Source organism: Protopterus annectens, chromosome 3.part0, assembly GCF_019279795.1.
Source record: "Protopterus annectens isolate FY-2018-M chromosome 3.part0, PAN1.0, whole genome shotgun sequence".
Taxonomy (NCBI): Eukaryota; Metazoa; Chordata; order Ceratodontiformes; family Protopteridae; genus Protopterus; species Protopterus annectens.
Genome location: NC_056731.1, coordinates 845,408,508 through 845,429,861, shown reverse-complemented (window position 1 = coordinate 845,429,861; position 21,354 = coordinate 845,408,508). Strand labels below are relative to the sequence as shown.

The 21,354-nt window shown below is 39.5% G+C and overlaps 1 protein-coding gene across 1 annotated transcript in view; it reads right to left on the bottom strand.

The window, feature by feature from the left end:
* Positions 1 to 21,354, bottom strand: part of RELCH (RAB11 binding and LisH domain, coiled-coil and HEAT repeat containing) — a gene marked incomplete in the record, with an annotated part of 1,574,926 nt that overhangs the window by 1,214,092 nt on the left and 339,480 nt on the right. Inside the window, 1 exon segment of the mRNA XM_044065183.1 lies at positions 819 to 1,016. Within this exon segment, the coding sequence (XP_043921118.1) occupies positions 819 to 1,016 (198 nt within the window).

Here is a 21,354-nt window from a genome sequence, read left to right as displayed (position 1 = left end):
TCACAATTGTTATGCACTGTTGCTCATACCATTTACTGAAGAATATAGAAAAACATAATCTTGAAGAGATTTTGCAAGGAGGCAAACCTTCCTGTACCACGAGCGTGTGTGAGGGTAATCTGTCAACAAACCCACTACCACCAACTAAAAACTGTTGAAGGGTCACACTAAACTGCTGCAAGTGGATATACTTACACACACATGCGCACACACATTGAGTTGCTGATTCTGGGATTATAACCCCTACCCATCTAGCTGTATATACTATAGTGCTACATACTTACTGCATGCGTCGTGGAGCTTATGTACAGGGTATTAAGTAGTTTTGATGGATAACGAAATACTGCTCAAACCTGTACATCCTTGAAACTGGGAAACACTGGTAGAAGACTGGTGGAATGGAGCTGCAAGTATACCAATATCTGATGAGGGGGTTGGACCCCTTAAGAAATTAAGGATATGCAAAATTAAGGCTATACTGCTGTAAGTTATGAAAAGTATGACATGCATAAAATCTAGTTTCAATTTGCAAGTGCAGCTTCACATTTCCATTGAGGTTTTTAAATTAACTTCATTTTGTTCTTTTTTTCCCCTTACTCTGTAAATTATGGCCACTGCTTGAATAATTAAGTACACATGACAAGGGAACACAGGTACCTTAGAAATGTTAGAATCTGAAAGAACAGAAGGTTATGTACATGACCAGTATTATGTGCTTATTACCACTTGCAATGTAAGAATAGTTTTCTGTACAATTACAAAAAATAAAATCCTGATCATCTCTCAGTTTCTTCAATGCATATTACAATATCCTTTACCTCTAATACATGTGTCTGCATATCTGGAGGAGGGTGCACTTTTAAAGGAGACGTCTCTAGGTCTTCTGGTTCTACTGCAACAGCTGCATCAGTGACATCCTTGGAAGGAGACTGCTGATTTCCTGATTCACGATAAAGCTGTAGTAAGTCTGGAGGTTTTGGTATATTCAAGCCAACATCATCCCATAGTTCAAAATCCTAGAACAGTACAGGACACAAAAATGTTTCAGTTACAAATATGTAATTCTACCATATAACTCCATTAGTATTCATAATTAAAGCAAGTAGCAAGTCAGGAAAAGGGAGTGGATGGGGAGCAAACAAGCTTGTTATGCTTTCTCTAACCCTGACTTCAGTCCTGGTTGTAGAGCAGCTAACAATGCTACAATGAATACTTTGTGCAACAGTAATGCAGTTTAATACTGCTAACAATAAATATCTTGATAATATACAAGAAGTAAAGCAGATAAACTTTGGCTACATTTGGAAAAATATGGTGTGTGGCAATCTGGAGTGAGGTACATACTGCAATCTTGGCTGAAAATGACAAAAACTGGCCTCACTCAGCACATCAGGTAAGTGTAAACAACTTTGCAAGTCTGCACTATTTTTACTCAAGATTAAGCATGTTTGGTCTGTGACAAAATAACAGTTCTGTATCTTTCCAAAAAGGTAATGAGTCCAGTTAATGAAAAACACATTATACCACTTTTCAGTGGCAGTCTCAAGAAAGGCAGTTTGTGGCTCTTAGAAAAAAATATTATACTGCATCTATTGATACAAACTATCCTTTTGGGGGTTGAAAGGTTTGCAGCCTAACAATTAGACATGGGCAAGTGTCAGGAAAACTGACTGCATTCTTCATTACAGGCTTGATAACTCTCATTTTTTGAAGCAGAGCCCAAATGAACTCATCAGCTTCCAGTGTTCACGCTCAGAAGCTGACAAGGGAAGACACAGTACTCCTAATGCCAAGAAGAAATTAAGGATACTTTTATTATTTTATTTATATTACAAGTCCATAGCTGGATTAAGCACCCAACAATGTCCCCTATGTGGAAGAGGAGGGATGGGCGGACCCTTCCCAGGGGAGGGTGGGGCGGTTATGTGGGCATTCCTAGACATGACCATGGCAGAGGCTGAGGATATTTCATACGGAAGCACAGCTCTGGACAGGTAGGGTTGTTTGCTTGGCTGAGCTAAAGCAAAGGTGGGGCAGGATGATACGACACACTCTCCCACTGAGCACCCAGCGCTAGAATGTCTCCATGGAACTGTAAGAGAAAGGGTGAAACAGTGAGTAGGGCATAAATGATTACCCCTCATGAACAGATGGTCAAGATCTCCCAGGATATCAATGGGTTCCACCACAGGCCCCTGCAGTAAGTTGAGCATGTCTGGGAGGTAAGATGTTGCTGGTAAATCCAGAGTGGATGTTGGGCACTGGGTAGCAGAGCCATGAGAATTATACATTGCACCCAAAAAGAAACTACTGCTTGAAGACTTCTTCCCAACAACCTGGCATATGCTTTCCAATACAGAATACAGACTGGGATACAACCATCATTGCAGCACAGTCTTCTGACTCCTTTTTAAAAATATGGATCACTACCCAGTTTGTCAGTCCACAGACACGGTCTGAAGCTTCCACACAACAACAAAAAAGTGTTGAAATCTGAAGCTTCCACACAACAACAAAAAAGTGTTGAAATATGAATTAAACACCATCTCTGCTGCTTTCAGCATTTCTAGCAAAGTATCATCTAGTCAAGCAGTCTCACCACAGCCAAAAGGTTTACTGTTTTTTTTTCTTCTTATATATGGGTTACCTCCACTGTGCTTGAGGAATGCTCCTCTGCAGAATGGTTTCCCATTAGCCTTACTCCTCCTTATATGTGGACATTACTGTCCAAGTTAACCCACCTGTTTAACCTTTCTGGTATGGGGTCATGGGACCAACTTCAGTGATGACCGGTCTCCTACTGGAAATGGAGACTGAGAAACCAATATTCCATTAGGAGGCTAGGTGGATAATGATTTGTGTGGGTGGTATCCATGCCCAGGACTACAGGTCAGTATACCTCCCAGAGCCACATACTCAAACAGTCCAGCAGCTCTTTTAAGTCTTTTTGCCCACCAGGGTTACAAAGCACTGACCTGCCCAAGCACTTCACTCTCCCTTTGAGAAGTCAAGCAGGCGAAGTCTCATTATTCATTTCTCTCCTTCAACAGGTGCCTGAACCACTTATCAAACTCAGATCACCTAGGTCATAGTCAAAGCTTTGCTGTTCGATGCCAATGAAGCTGGCAACTGAAACGTTTATTTGCTAAAGCAATTTCATCTATCAAAATGGATTTTATTCCACCATCAGTTTCTGGAAATACCTCCTCCAAGGAAGGTGTATGCACTAAATGCAGGAGATTCTCACACTGCTTCTTCCACCTCTCCACAATGTCCCCAAGTCAAGGTTAGTGTTTTGCACACCTTGCTGAAAACAGCAGGGGCAGCATCCCTCTCTCTCCTGAGTCACCAACAGTTTGTAAGAAACGCTTAAGATCATCCAAATATGATTCCCAATGACCTTGCCTATCTCCTCCCACATCCAGGCCTTTGCAGCTGCTGTTTTCTTGGCTGGCCAGTACCTATCAGTCAAATCCAATGAACACTCACTCACACACTCACACATTCACACACTCACACACTGCTGGCTTGAAAGGACAGTTTCCCTTGTGAGCTTCGTGTGTCCACCAGCAAAGTTCTAGGGTTACTGCCATGCAAGTTCCAACCACTCTGATAACAGAACCTTGTTGCTGTTGCAGCAATGGAGGTATTCAAAAGGAGTGTTTTCAGACTCCACATTGACTTCTCCAAGCACAAGTGCTTCTAGCTATAGATGTTGAACTTACTACAGACAAAAGCATTACACAGGTGCTCTGAGGATACCCTCAATATACATTTGAATTCCTCAGAACTCTCTGGCTTTCAACCTACCACTTCATTCAATTCATAATAAAATGGTACTGACAGTTCAGCATTTACCTTGACCCAGCTGTCCAAAATGTACACCTGTAGGTCTGAAGAGACAAATGCAATGTCAGTCACTAACCTTTGGCCCAAGTTGTTCTTGTAGTAAGTATGCCTATGAGCATCCCTTGTGCTCAAACATGGTATTTGATATAGGCAAGTCCAAAAACATTCACCACTCAGATTCAGATCAAGCAAGCCAGACCACCCAATCACACCGCTCCAGGTATCTCCAGTGTATCCACATAACTGCTTATACATTCTGAAATTTTGCAACATTCTATCAAGCACTTGACCCAGTCACTATGAAGGCTGAACACTCCAAACAAGTGCACAAGTATAAATAATCCACATTCCCTTTATGCAGCTGAGTCACAGTGAAACAACCTTCTTGTTAAATGGTGCAAACTCAACTGAACAGTATCCACCCTGGGGCTTGCAAGTATCCCCACTCCTGTCCAGGGCCTTTCCTGAGAGTCAATCCATTGGGGAAGGAGGATCTAGACCTCCCTAAATCACACACAAAAAAATGAAATTATTCCAAAATCAATGCTGTGTATAGACACAAGACTGACTAAACTGAGCTGATACTTATCAAATGAGTCCCAATTCCTGCCTAGCAGGAATGTGACCTGTCCAGATGGCCAATTTCCATTGCCAGAATCTAGTTTTTGATCCATCCCAAGTATGCCCACATCACATGAATGTCACCATATATGACCCCCTCTGCCTTTCACCTTGAGGATGATGACCTCACAAAGGGACAATAGTAAACTTATCTGGAAAAAGCACAACTAATTACATCAGTCATCTGGCCACCAAATGCTTGCCACGAAACATCACCACTACCCCAAGGCCTGGCTCCAGAGAAGGATGCTGGTCAGGAAACGTTAGAGTTTGATTAAACTCTCATGACAGACAGGCCATTCTGGACTGCTATAAGTTTGGTCCCTCCTCTCAAAGCAACAGGTCAAAGGTGGTCCTGACAGAAACATAAGTACTACCTCCATTCAACATATCTCTAAGGAGCACAAGAATAAACACCTCCCAGTCAAGGTAAGGTCAGAATCCCAGGATGGGATAAAATGGGAGAAGTGATACTTACAAAAATGATAGCTGAATATTTTGACTTTTACATTTTCACTTTTCTTGAAAGCAACACTGGGATTATTTATTTTCTGGTAACTTGAGTGGTAGAGGGGGCCCAGGAATGAAGCGGTAATTACTAAGAGTACACTCTATATACACTAAAGGAGGATCAGGAAAACTTTTCATTAGTGCAGTAAAGTAGTATATGATGGAAAATGGAAAAGTAATAGTAAAGTTTTCACTGATGTTTTTAAGTAAGGGTGCAAATTAGTCAAAATGACATTAACAATAGTAACAAACATTAAAAGAGAATATCCATGTCTACCTTTTACCACAAAACAGAAAAAGTAAAGATTTCATTCTCACCATAAAGCTAAACACAGACAAGTCTATGTTTTTAAATCAGAGAAATGGAAGTGTTTTAGCATTGTAGTTTAAAGATAACAGCATTCCAGCTCTCACCTAAAGTCACTACAAAGATATGCAAGAAGAGCAATGACATTTGGTTATGTGGTTATTTGGTTATGTGTAGAATGTAAATAAATATAAGCTGGACTAAGAGAAGATGCGCAAATACATGTCTAAGAAGAGTCAACTTACAATCCGTAAAATGATAATGAGACAGTTATATACTGAATCAGAAATGAATATTAACAGGAGATGCCCAGTTTGAGGCATGATTTTTGCAACAACTGTTAGTGCAGGTAAACTGTACAAAATGCAGGTAAACAGGAGGAAAATCTCGTCAAAATCTACTGCCAATCATTAGCAGACCGGAGTTCCGCTGTGGCGATCCCTAACCGGGAAAAGCCGAAAGACAACAACATTACAAAAGTTCTTCTCCTTAATTATGTAAAGTATACCGTATTACATTAGAAATGTTTCATAATTATTTATCCAGTATCCTCTCACTTTCCCTTTGCTTTCCCTACAAAGCTTGCACATTCTCCATCTCATAACATTGTGCTTATCAAAGCCCTTTTCTTTACTTTCCTCAGAAAGTCCTTCTCGTATACCATAAACGTCTTTCATTCCCACTTGCTCTCAAATTATTAAAAAATAGACTTTCTATAATATACAATTGTCTCACAGCCTCTTGCACTTTGACTTGTAACAGTTCCATATTATTTCACTAAAACCCACTAGAACCTGTACCCACCAACAAAATTGAAGCTGATGTACCTGCTCTTTCAAAACCTAACTTGCTAGCAGCAACTTTCTAATACGTAAAAAATAAATAAATAAATACATAATACACTAACACAAGTTTTACCTCTTTCATATGTAATCCTCTCCCCATCAGTCTTAAGGCCATTTTCTCAAGTTTACTGATAAGTTCTCTTGCAAAAGTAACCAGACTTAAGTATGGAATCATTCCTGATTAGGAGACCAATTTATTGTGAAATACACATGTACATGTCAAATATATATATGTAGGCAATTTTTGCAGTATAACTAGTTTATCTAACATAACAGCAACTTGAGCCCCCTGGCAAAAACTAAACAGCCTGCTCAGACCAAAATGTAATGCTCTTGACATTCATCGCCTCTAAACAAAATTGAGAAAAACAACCTGGCTCTGTGGTGCAGTATGTAACCCAGATGACCCAATGGAGGAGTCAGGTGAGGGAGGGGCATAGCTTTGTGCATATGCACCCACTCAGGGAGGAAGAGATCTGTTGGTTCCCTTGTCATTGTGCAATGACATTTCAGGAGTAGGTAATGTCCAGTACTCAGCAAAGCACTGCCACCAATGTTGTGAGGGATGAGGGCATAATTACCCATGCTGTTGACAGTTCTGCCAGGGTGCATATGGTATTGAGCACACTGTTGTAAGAGAGGACAGCAAGCTCCCACAGTTGCGTGGGTGCTTACATCACCACCAAGGTGGTCTAGGTAGGGAACTACATATAAAATCCATTTATGGCTGCTTGTTTGACAAGAGAACCACTTTCACTCAATGCAGGAATGAGTGGGCTCTGGTGGCTCTTGCCTCAGAAGGGAATGAGTGGGCACCAGCCCTCTACTCTCCTTGGAAAATGAATGAGTGGTCACGACAACAGTTTGATGGAAGAAAAAGCACATACGAAAAAGTGAAGACTACAGTGTAAAACTTGGTCTAAACTGCCCTAAACCTCAAAATAGCTTCCAGTCCCCCTTGGGGATACATTTGATATCTGATCTAGTAAGATCTCCAGGTTTCAATGATTCATTATGAGAGTTTTTGAGCAACTACTAAAAGTACAAAAATGTTTTTTTTTTTAAAAACTGTCCCTTTCCTTAAAGATGACTACATATTACTTCTCATCTACCGCTCAAAAATCCCTGATTTTCAGCGATGTCCCTGATTTTGACTCAAATTTTATCTCTGTCCCTCTTAATCCCTTATAAAACTGGTGACCTTTGGAGAAAAGGTGATGAATTGCACATAAGTAAATAATGACAATAATTAGAGGTATAGACTTCTTTTACTTCAGAAAACATTAATTCACATTCTCTTATACTGTCACCAGCTCAAGTTAAAACTACTACTATTTTTAAAGTGTCCTTGACTGTCCTTAATTATTTATGGATTTCTTTCCAATTTTGATTAGATTAGTCTCAGATTCACTCGAGATATGCCTAACACGTGTAGGGAAGTGAACAACAGTCTAAGAATTTTCAAACTTTCATAGGAGTTTTTTTAAGATCCATCAAACACCAGCAAAGATTTCTGAAATAAAGGGTCTAACTGGACCAACACCAGTCTACTTTATATTTCCAACCTACATTTCTCAGCAGTGGCTTTAGGAGACCAAATAACAGCATCAAAAGGATGTCTACAAGGTGACAATACCTAGCCTGCAAACAGTATGCTGGGTGGCTCAAACCAGTCAAAGCTTCAGCACTTGGAAAGCTGTTACATATATTGGTTTTACTGAAGATCACAGCTGTGCAAATCAAGCTGCACCTTTACTGAGTTATTTGTCCTTTCCTTGAAAATGTGGCACTGTGGAAGTGACATGCTTACTTCTCTACTTCATTCATAACTGATATTCTCAGTTTTATATCCATTTCATAGCTTCTTGCACTTCCTTCTCCACATGCTAAAATTCTCTTATACGCCAAAGAACATACTTACCTGTATGTGCCACTCTCCAGCTAAGACTACCTCCATACAACACTACACAGACGATTCTTGCTGATTATACATCTGCCTTTCTTCTAACAATTTTCAAAGATTTTTACCCTACTAAAACTAAACAAATGAATCTCTGCCTCTAAAATAATTTCACACTCACTTTGTAAATACAGTCTTGTACATATTTATATTTATGATTCTTCTTCTAAGCCACTCTTTTTCACTAATGTTAACTGTGACACTGTTTCTAGTACTCTAACAATGTTCAAACACAGATACCTTTACTTTCTGGTGTCATGCCATTATTTATATTATTCCATTAAATTCTCTCCTCATGATCTCAGACTAGTACACTCTACTCATAAATCTCAACTGCTTGGGACAAAAAATCTGGACAAAGCCAAAACTAACAATGGTAGGGGGAGACAAAGGTCCACGATCAGGAACAGATTTCAATCACTACTCATAACCTTGGAAAGTTGTTAAACCAACAGGTTTGTATTAGCATGCATTTTTAAATGATATGAAGTATGAAACTCCAATATCTGCCAATACTTAGTGAGATCAATCCCCAATGATTTGCTAGAATGCAAATTTTATGAGGAACATACCAAAACTATGAAGCAAAAATCTGGACAGTTGACAGGGTTGACCATTTCCTTTAACGTCTATAGATTACAATTTCCATTTTTTAGACATCCTAAAGAAGATTTTTAAAACTATATTATCGTGATTCTCTCTGTCTACACATTTCCTCCCAATTATTCCAAATCAATCACACACCTTTTTACATATGGAACTCCACCATCAGTGGTGTGTTCATTTCCTAGATTACAGACCATCTATACTGTTTTACATGTTAGTGATATCTTAGTACACCAGAGTTTATGCTGTCACTGAATGACCCTTTGTTATAAGGTAATGCAACTCAGAGAAGAAGGAAATGCTGAGACTGTTTTATATGCAAGGGTGGAGCTGCAAAAGTAACTGCTGTAGAGCTTTGCATGCTTATGTTGTACAATTAGTATTATGCTAGGGTGTGGGTTACATCTTTCAGTTGTGATGTTCAACATTTCAGTTAAAGGAGATGTGACGTTTCATAGACGTGTCAGTTCAGTCATCCATATTGATTCCACCACATATTGCACTTATAATATATACATACTTTGATAAGTTCAGCAGAGTCATCCATACTTAACACACCTTGCACCCTTGTTAAACATAATTCACTTCTTTCTAAAGGGTTCAGTCTAGAATCCCAACTCACTCAACTCTACGCCCTCAAAATGACATGCAGTAGGGGTCAGATCCAAGAATATTATCAGAAAGGTTCTTAAAACATAAACTCCTTTCAACTTCACAAAAGGCCCTGGGTTGTACCCCTCTATAAGGGTGGATCAGCTGTAGCCCTCAATAAGTGTCATTCCACCACACAACAAGCACTTCCTATAATACAGGAAAACTGCAATAATCAACTCTTTCAATATCTGGTTGCCAAACTCTCAACATGGCTTCAGACCAAAGCATGGTTATGACACCACTCTTCTATTTGCAAAAGATTATATCCATAACAAACTTAACAGTAGTTAAAATACTGATGTACTCCTCCTGGACCGATCAGATTCTTTGGACAACGTGTGTGGCATATTAAACACCCCAGTATCCTTTCTTCAGACGAAACTGCCTCCAGTGCTTTTAAATGTTTCACTAGCTACCTTTCATACAAGGAGCAATCTGTAAGATGGAACAGGACAAATTTCCAGTCTTCATAGCTGACCTATGACACACTGGTCTGCTCTCATTCAAATCCTTTTTACAAAATTTGTTGATTAACAGCAAAAGTGATTCTTGGAGAAGTTCTTCCCAAAACAATGCAAAACTTCGAAATCTGCTACAGCTAAACAAAAAGTGACCTTCTGCCTATAAAACACCCACTGTGGTGATCAAAGTTCATACACACTATGCTGATCACTCTACCATCCTCTTGACCAGTCCCACCTCTCAGCTATCAGCTCAAAACTTCAAAACAGCATTCAGTGTTAGAAGTCTTTGCTCAGTAACACATGTTTTCACATTAACTCTAGTAAATGATACAAAATGTTTACTCCCAAGCTGGATCAGCTCCATTAGGAGCTTCATCTCCTAAACCAAACAGTGATTCAACATCTTTCCTAACCTCTTGATAATGCTCGACTGAAGCAGAAGGCACAAAACTAATGGGCAGAGTGTGAGCTAAAATTTGATCATTACTTTTCAAATCTTATCACAAAACTCTAGCCAAACACTTGGTACACTACAAGGAAGACGCTTTCTGGCACCATCCTCCCATATCACTACTGCTACTGTACATTTTTTTCTTTTTATTGTACTCTGCAAATCTTCTTACACATTCATTTCCTCCTTAAAACTACACACAAAGGCAATGGAACACAGACATGATGTAATTATATCTTTTTGTTTGACCAACATAGGTTTTGCAATTACTCAAGTTTTCAAGCTGACACAAGCTAGTCAGTAGTTAAGTTACTGATGTTAGATAAAATCAGTACAAGGGTGGGGCAAAGGGGTGGCTGCCCATGGTGTACAGTGTTAAGGGCACATTCGGGCTTCCCCAACTGATCTTTAGTAATAGCGCATTCCAGCTTTTAAACGCCAGTATTTCAGCTGCTGTCAAAGCTGAATGCTGTAGCTCTCAGTGTGATCTAACCATAACAACTGCTTGCTACAGTTAAACTACAGCAAATTGCTTTTGACAAAGAAAAAATAACCTTTTTTTGAGGCAAATCCAAGCACTGTAGTGTTCTGTGGCATAAACTGTAATAGATGCTTGTTACAAACGTAGCAAGTAGTTTGCTACAGTTTTAACCAAAGTTTTTTTTACTAGTAACTTAAGTGCTTTAGTGCTCTGTGTTCCAGGTGCATAAACTGCAGCAAATGCTTGTTACAAAGCATAGCAAGCAGTATGCTACAATTTAAGGAAAGAGAAGACTTTTTTTAATCTCGGTTGCTGTGAAAAGGGGGTGGGGGGTGGGATGCAGAAATGGGACCTGATTGGCTCCTGTATTTCAGCAGCACCAAGTACAAGACTGGGGACCTATTTTTTGCTCCTCAAGGGGTACAAGATCGAGAAGAGACAGCTACACTACTGGATACAGTGCCGTCATAGCCAAATGTGCCGAGAAAGTGAAGTACATCATTTAGCAAACTGCCTAAAAAAAGAAACGCCAGCATGGAACAAATGTGCAGCTTGGATGTCTCATATAGCTCAAGAGACGGGACACTGTGTACGTGATCTTTTTCCCTCTGAGAAACTAACAGTGGACACAAACCTGTAGTGAAGAGCAACAAACATTTCTTTTTCTGGTAATGCATGATTTTATGATGAATTTTTCCTGAAGCCAAACTGCTGATTATCTCAGAACATTAACATTAACTGTCAGGATTACTGAAGTTTTTTTGTTTAATTTATAAAGAGAACAGTTATTTTCACATAATAAGGTAGCATTCTGGACAGCAAAAGTAACCATAACCTTAACAATAAGTAAGGCCTTAATGTTCAGTTAACAGCATAATAAAACTTTGTCCAGTACTGCTTTTCTTTGAGGTAACTGTCAGTACCTTAGACTACCCTAACACATTTGTTTTCTCTCTCCCTCTCTTTCTTTCTATGCAGTGGGAGAAATTAAACTGATGCAGGATAATGTGCAAAACACAGTGAAGCATGGACATGGGAAAGAATGAGATCTAATATGATGCAATACTTGTGCAGAAAAGAAAGAAAGCCAAATTAATATATAAAAAATGCAGCTTGAAAGATATGTAAATAGAAACGCAGGCAAGGACACAATTATACTCAATTTCACAATAAAAAATAAGATCACAAAAGGGAAAGGGAAGTATAACTGAAAGTAAGACTGAAATTAAGCAAACAGACACTAAAGTGATCTGTGAAGTGAAGAATTTGGCGTAGATCCTGACAAAGGCAAATACGCTGGGACAATGATTTCCTACAGTGGAGAAAGAATAAGGTGCATCTGAAGAAGATAGGCCATTGGACAATATTCTGGAACCTTCTGTAGGAGATGCGCATGAAAGTCCAGTAAGAATTCAAAACTAGAGAAACGGCAAGAAACACATCAAACAGGATGTTCTCAGTCCATAAAAAATTATCTAAGGGAAGTCCTACTTGACTTAATACAGATGGACAGACATATTAAGACAGATGAAAGAAAAAACTACTGAAAGTAAATAAAATACAAAATGTTAAAAAAAATGGTAAAACAGATGACAGCATTAATTGGGACTGTTAAGGGAAATTCATGTGATGCAACAAAAATAAATATGATATATTACTGTGCAGCTAAAATGATAACAGATAATGTGTTACCACAAAAACAGAATAAAACAGGAAAGGAAGGGAACAAGTAAAATACCACCATGGAAGCACTAAACAGAGAAAACTAAAACAATTACAACAAGAAGCATCACTGTTAGAAGAATACAGAAAAGGGAACTGATCAAAAACTCGTAGGACAGATATGGTAAAAGTAGCATGGGATAAAAAACAGAACATGGTTTCTCTTTATTTCCAGTAACAAACTACAATTACTAGCATAAGCAGAATAATTTAGAAGGTATGCAGAAAAAATATAAAGGAAACATACAAAATAAGCAGCTCTTTGAGGACCCAAAAAGGTTTTACATATAACTGGGAAACAAAGCAAAAGCAACAAAATATCATCAGAAAAAGTAAACAAATTTTAGAGGAGGAGGAGGAGTAGTGGTTTCAGCCCACAAAGTAGTAGTTTATTGGCCATTTTGGGCTAATTTCTATTGCTTTCATTTCCCTGCTATTAAAAAATGCATTTGCCTGGTTTTGCGCACCGGGCAAGACCGGTTAGCTAGGGTATAACTATTCCCGGCTCCACAAAGTGTCCTCTTCAATTTTTCCCTTGGAACTAGACAAACTTTCAACTTAAGCACTCAAGCCAGTCATTTCTCAGCCTGGCACTTGCTCAAAACTCATAGCAAGCACGTATAAACCCTTGCACTACATAAGGACAAGGCTCTCTATTCGACCCTACCAGCCATTCAGTAAAACAGTTTGGACATGCCTGGATAGGTACAGTAATGGGAAGTTTCAGGTGTACTCTCCAGTCCAACTGGTGAATCTGCGCATTTTAAGGCAATGTTACAACTGCCTCATGTACACAGACAACTCTCTCCTCCTACCACCAAACACTAATACATGCGAGAGATGCAATTATACAGCCAAATTGGAGGCTAAGCTCTCTCAACCCAAGACTGGATCAGACAGTCAAGAGGAGAAGGGAAATACTGGCATCACACCACCAGTCTCACATAGACCCATTAAACCAGCACCGGCAAAAAACACACGTAAATACACGAAAACATACTCGAAGGCTCTAAATAAAAATCTGCAAAAGCAGACATCCAAGCAACCTCCACACCCCAACACAAACCATGAAACACATACTTCACAAAACCAGTGTGCCACGCAATCACAGCCCTCAAGGCAAAATAACATACCCAACATACTAGTAATAGGTGACTGTATAGTCAGGCACACTGACGTCCCACTCACTAGGCTGAATAAGGAGAAGGTTACTGTTAGCTGCCTGTCGGGTGCCAGGATCCGCCACATAACACAAGCACTCAGGTCATTCCAGAACAAGTACAAATATGACTCTCTCATTGTCCATGTTGGTGTGAATGACCTGAGCCATACCTCCCTGGACTACATGAAGAGAGACATGGAAGAGCTCTCTTATCACGTAGCCCAGGCTGGTATGACCCTGACCAGCATCCTGCCCTCACAAGAATGATACCACAGTATAAAGAAAAAATTATCAATTTCAGCAATTGGCTACATTTCTGGTGTCATTCAAAGGGGATCCAGTGTCTGTCTGCATGGGATGACATGCTCGACAAGCCACGCTGCTTCGCTAGAGACAGCTTGCACCTGTCACCCTTAGGCTTTCGAATAATGGCCAAGGCTCTTGCCATCCCCATAGTGACTTTTTTAGGCAAGGCTCAAAAGACAAACCCACCACCGTAAATAGCACAAGTAACAAAAATCTGAGGGCAATATTACTCAATGCCAGAAGTCTAAACCTCAAAATGCACGCACTCAAGGCACTCCTCAGTATGGAGAAAAATCAATATATGTGCAGTAATAGAAACCTGGTTTAAGGCTCCAGAGAGCACCCCAGCACTACCAGGCTACAACTCATACCATACATTTTGGCCACAGAACCCGGAAAGAAATACAAAAGGCGGGGAAGTATCCATATTCATCAATGATATCCAAACTCCAGGTTACTGGCACAGCATGATGCTTCAGACATTATCCACGTGCAACTAACAACAGGCAAAACTGCAATTCAAATGATAGCTTGCTACAGATTACCCACCATGTCCCAGGACCCCCATTTCACATTTCTGGAAACACTGGGTAACAAAGGTCCTACCAAATACCCTAATATTGGGTGATTTCAACTACCCAAACATTAACTGGGAGAACTACTCAAGTACTAACTCCCTTGCCCAACATTTCCTAGAATTTATAAACTCAAACGCCCTGGAAAAACTGGTCAACACTCCCACCAGAGGTGACAACATATTGGACCTGGTCATCACCAACATGGGTGACCGGTGTTCCACACCGGAGGTCAACCCCTTGCTGGTTAGATCTGACCATAAATAAATCACTTTGGAGGAAACTAGTACAGAAGAGAGTAAAATCCCAAGAAGGGCAGACATCCCTGATCAGTATCAGCAAGAAACTATGATCCCTCATAAAATCATCCAAGGCAAGCTTTGAAAGAAAACTTGCCAAGGACTCCAAAGATAACCACAAGGCATTATTTAGCTATGTCAAGAATCTAAGTGACAATGCTCAGATCTGCTCGGAAGTAGTGCAGAATGGCACAAAATACACTGACCCAACCAATATTGCCAACATCTTGGACGACAGGTTCAATGCAAACTTCACCCCCCTCTCACCCCAAAAGGGCCCATAACCATACCAGAAGAATGTAGAGCCCCTGAAATCACAGACACTCCGGTTAAAATAGCCCTATCCAAAGCCAAAAACACAACATCAATGGGGGACAGGACGGTGTCCCAGGCTGCATCCTACACGAGCTCAAAGACGAACTAACCCCTCACCTAAACACACTGTTCAAACTCAGCCTATCCACAGGCTACGCACCCATAGAGTGGTGCACAGCAACGGTTATTCCGCTCCACAAAGGTGGAGCCACAACAGACCCTGGGAACTATCACCCTATAAGCCTGACTAGCTTGGTCTGCAAGTCTATGGAGCGCATCATCATGGAACTCATTAATAGAGACATTGGGAACCTCCAAACACTGGACCTTACCCAGTTCGGCTTTGATAAGGGCAGATCATGCCTCCTAAACCTGATGGACTTCTTTGAGACAGTTACCAAGGCTATAGATGAGGGAAAGGTGGTACACACAGCCTACCTAGACCTCGCAAAGGCCTTCAACACCATTCCCCATTCTGGTATTATAGACAAGCTCACCAGCCTGAACATAAACCCCCATGTCACAAGATGGGTTGCCAATTGGCTCACGGACAGAACCCACATGGTGAGAGTTGAGGGAATTAGGTCTGACTCTAAACCGGTTACAAGTGGTGTTCCCCAGGGCTCAGTCCTGGGACCCCTCCTGTTCGGCATATACTTCTCAGAGGTACAGACAAGCACAGGAGGACTACAGCTGACCAAGTTCGCAGACAACTGCAAACTAGGGGTGATAATGGACTCACTGGCTGACACAGACATCCTCCAAAAGGGTCTCACTGAGACGGATACCTGGTGTCAAAATCATGGCCTCAAGCTAAATGCCAAAAAGTGCATAGTTATTCCTTTTGGAAATAAAGTACCTACAAACTACCACATAGGTGGTAGTCCCCTAAATATGGAAAATGTAATGAGGGATCTGGGGACCCAAGTAGATAGTAATCTCTCCTTTGGTAATCACATTGCCACAGTGGTTAGAAAATCCTTCTATGTGGCCCACCTAATCACAAAAGGGTTTGCTTCCAGATCAAAAGAGGTCACTGTGCCCCTCTAGTCATCAGACCCATCATAGAGTGCAATGCCCCATTTGGGATGTACCTTACAAGACACCTGCAACAGCTAGAAAGACCACAGGAGTACCTCACCAAGAGGATCACTGGCCTCAAACAGATGCCCTACGCAGCTCGACTGAAGAAACTCCAGCTGTACTCGGCTGTATACCGCCTACTCAGAGGTGATCTCTGCCTGACATACAAGGCCATGTCCAAACCAGAATTGGATGGACATGCTCCACCTAAAAAAAACCTTATCCCCTCGAGCCACATGCTCTAGGGATCTAAACTTCACCACAACAAAAAATAGGATGTGCTGGAGGGATAGATTCCTGTCCCAGAGACTTCCCATGCTTTGGAACAAGATTCCAATCTATATTAGGCAGAGCTCCTCACTAGCACTCTTCAAGAGAAACCTTGACGAGTGGATGGGGAAACGAAGTTTACCCCGGGATCACTTCAGTGGCTCTGCTGGGCAGAGGCACAGTGAACTAATCTAAGGGGGAGGCGAAAGCCAACACATTCTGGCTAGGCTTATAAATGCCTTCAGGCAGATAGCCTAGCACCTACCTATGAACCCAAGAAGAATTTACAAAAACCCTGTTGAACATAAAAGACGCCAAATGGATAGCAATGTTAAAAGAAACAGTAAGAAGCTCTAATATATAGGATAAGATATAGGAGGAAGTAACAGCTATTGGAAAACAGCCAAATTTATGAAAAGCCCCTAAATGGAAAATCCCAGGTCCAGCTGCAGTACCAAATGTCTATCTGAAGGTCTTAACATCTTTACACAAAGATCTAGCCGTGAGTAAAACATTTTATGTACATCCCAGACACAGCAACGTGGTTAAGAGGAGAAAACAGAGTGGATATGCAAACCATCCTAAGAGCTATAGAACAACAATTTGCCTTCCTATGATATAAGCTATATACTGGAACTGATGCAGACTGAGTTTATAGCGATCTTCAAAATAGTTAATCATGGCAATAGAATAAAAGAGGAAGCAAATAAAAGTCGTATGGAATAAAGGATCATCTATTATTAAGCAAAGCTTCAATACACAGAGTAAAAAAAAAAGCAATGAATCGAAATATGGCATAGAAAGTTTATAAAAAAACAAAAACATTCCGTTATATCCCACCTTCATGGATCATGGAATGCTTATAGATTTATAAGATATATCCTACAGTGCCATGAAACAGTTGCAAACCACTTTGCAGCTGAGCCATGATAAAAGGCTAATCACTATCCCAGGAATAAAAATTCAAAGGGGATATTCCAAATTGATTCTTTGTCAATGCTGCTGTTCTGTCTTGCCCATAAGCCATTAAACTGGTTACTTAACATACTAGGCTATGGATACACCTTAACATCTCATCTACTTTTTGTGGAGGATTTAAAACTATACAGTTCATTAAAAGAGGATCTGAAAACACAAACTACAAATGGTTAAAACTTTCTCAGATGATATAAGAATGGCATCTGGCCTTGATAAATGTAAAAAATAACAGATTTTATTTTATTTATTTATTCAATTTGACATTTCTTAATCAGGTTAGTGCAACTAGGATAAAACAGAAAGTTGCAATACCAAGTGCAAGATTGTGCGACCTGTGAAAGAAATGGAATCCAATATAAAGAAACTTGAGAAGGAAGGAAATTTATAAATTTATGGGAATGGATAAATGGTCAGCAATAAAGCATTAAGAAATAAGAAAGTTTAGTATGTAAAACTTCAGAAGAATAAAGTTAATATTAAAAACTACTTGATACCTAGGAATAAAGTCTACGCTATAAATCAATTTGCTCTTCCTGTTCTAATTTACAGCTATGGTGTGACTAACTGGCCTCAAATAGCACTGGATCAGTTGGACAAGAAAGATGAACCATGCTTATCAAATGATAGAGAAGAAACACTGCATATCAAGATCATCTATCATTTACTCTGAAAAAGGTACGAGACTCTCTAAAAAGGTACAAGACTCTTTAAAATCGACTACAATGTATAGGTCTGCAATTGTGGGAATGCGCATATATCTGTTAACATCATCAGATCCCAACATACTGAAATTCTAATAGATGAAGAGAAGACATCTATGGTTAGGATATCAGAAGCATTTTTAAAGGAGTGGGAATGGAAATCCAACCAGAAGTAGAGATGAACCAAGACAGCAAATGAAAGAACAAAGAGTATTGCAGTTACAGTATCTGAACATATAGCGCACCCTTCTCTGGTGCTGAAGGTCGTGGATTCTATTTCCACACCAGACACTTGGATTCAATTTCCAATACTGACACTGCTGTGCAGTATAAAGGAGATGCGGCACTCCTGAGTGTGCTGCCTTTCAGATAAGATGTTAAATCGAGGCCCTAACTGCCTAAGTTGGTTAACAGCTCAGATGGATGTAGAAGATTCCACGGCACCTAATGAAAAGAGTAGGGGATCTTTTATTTAACACAACATAAAAAAATTTACATACTTACAAAATGTACATATTTAAAGGCACATTTTCTGTTTTTACTATTTATTATTTATCTTATAACATCGTCATGGCTATTCTTCCATAACTGACCCACTCCTTCCACAACCAGAACCTAATTTTTTACAACATATCAGACAAAATCTATTTACCATTAAACAAAATTTCATTCAATTTTTCATTTCAAATAACCCATATTACATAAAATAAATTCTTCTCACATATTTCTTCTTGTTTTTAAAATATCCATACATAATCATTCATATTTATACTGTTTGTGCCATTAATACTTTCAAGTTGTTTTTCTTCATAAAACGTTTTCCAAAGTTTCACCATTTTTTTTTACATTTCAGAAATAACACATGCTCTGTTGTCGTCCCCCCCCCCCCCCCAACAAAATAAACACACTCTTTCAAGTTTCTTTTTATATGGCATATTACCCCTTACTGGCAACTTGTTTATTAACAGTCACCACATGAAATCCTGAAACTCTATCTTGGTACAACCCTTTTTCCATACCTTAATTTCTTTTGGTAAATTTTTCCCATGTATTTACATAACATAGTGCCATCAAATTATTACATCACATCTGTCTATCTTTTCTCTATATCACCCTTTATCTTCCATATTAGTATTTTTTGAAACCTTTAATTTCTTCATTTATATATTCTTTTTCTTGTTCACATCTCCCAGAACTTTCTGTACTTTTTTAAACTTTCTCACTAGTAAGTTCTCATTCTCTTCTTTTACCCATTTCGATACTCTAAGTTTATAAAGAAGCAGAGCAAACAACTGAATTTATTAACCCTAATCCCCTTCACCTTCAAATCATACACAACACACTACTTTTCAAAGGGTTTAATCTTGAATTATATATGAAAGGAAACACCAATTGGATAATTTCCTTATCATATTTTTCTGGGATCATATAAACATTTGACATACGAGCTATTTTCCCATATAAACATAGAATTCACCAGATAAGCCTTTTCCTGAACGCTAATCTAGGCACCTCTGTGGCACCCCTGCACTGGTCCAGTAATCAAGATGCCTCAATCTTCACCACTGGCAACAGTGAGGGATGTACACGTAATGGGAGGATGACAAGTACACACACAGTAAAGTACAATTTCCCTTAAGAAAGCACACAGAGATCATAGTCGGTCTGGGGCTGGTTGCTGCCTCTTTCTCCAGATCACCATCAAGACTCCCCACTGGCACAACTTTAGGGTTAAGACCTCAGCCGAGTGGTCAAGCCAAAACCTCCAGCACTCTCTCTGTCCAACCAGTGCTTTGTGTCCCTGCTCAAGTAGCTGACGCGCACACACACACACACACACACACACACACACACACACACTTCGAGATTTGATTTATATACAAACACACAGACACTCCTTGGAAAGGTTGGCACAAGGTTTACTAGCTATCCCCCCTTCTGCCCAGACGATAAGGTAGTTATCACTGCCCCCAACCACTGCTTATCAGCTACTCTAAGGCCCTTACAAAGGGTGCCCAATTCTACTGTGTAATGTTACTATTATCCAAATGGCAAGTGTGATCAAGAGCAAGGCTGTTGAGTGAACTATACAGTGCCACCAAATACATATGCAAGTACTCTGAGAGCTTAAATATCTCTAAACAAACCAGCCACAATTAAAAAGTTTAAATATATTTAATAATAAAAATAAAAGAAAAAGACAATATTCAAACAACACAGTAACTGCAGAGTTCAGAATCACAGGAAATATTTTAAAACGTTGCAGGACAGTCAAATAAATACATAAAACATCTAAACTAATTTTTACTATATTCCTAAGTATATCTAAAAGAAATTGCTGTACCCTAGACTTACTTACAGAGCAAGGCACATGCTTTAGTGCTGAATGGATGTTTCTAGGTCCACGACAAGATACAAAATGCCCAGTCTTTCGCTGAGAATTCCTAAATTAATAATCAACATTTCTGCTGGGTTAGCTCAGATGACATCACTCTGTCACCTGACCTCAGCTCCCAGGCTAAACAGATACTTAGAATTTAACACCTCTGTGTCAAAAATACATATCTCTCAGAAGTGTGCAGCTGGTAAGAAGTCAGAGCAATAAACACACTTTTACCTAGTAACTATTTCTGCTTCAAGACCATAGAAAAACCTCCAGCCCCAGACACTGTGTCTGCTTGCTGCACTAAAATTGAAACAATATAATCGTAAAACAATTTAATTTTCAACCTATTTTCTTGAAGTTTTGCAAGTCAACTCTATGTTCCAGCTTCTACCATTAAAACGCACACTTGCACAGGTATATAGTTTATATACATTTCTGTTCTTTTCCAGTATGGTACACTGTGGATACATTCTTGAAGCTCAGTACATAACACACAATTCTCTTACATTTGTAGGACAAGCATACAAGTCATATTACTATTCACAAATGACATATGATTATTTACAAAATTCCAGATAGCTGCTGGCAGTGCCACATTTCTATGTAAATCATATTAATATTTTCAAGTGACATATAATTATTTACAAAATTTCAAATAGCTGGGCTGGTAGCGTCACATCCTCCACAGAAGACATTTCTTTTATAAAACCTTCCCATTGCATCATAACTACATTCCTAGCAAATATGCTACGTTCACTGAAAAATACACAACCCAGCTTTCACCACACCATCCAAACCCTTACTTTCAT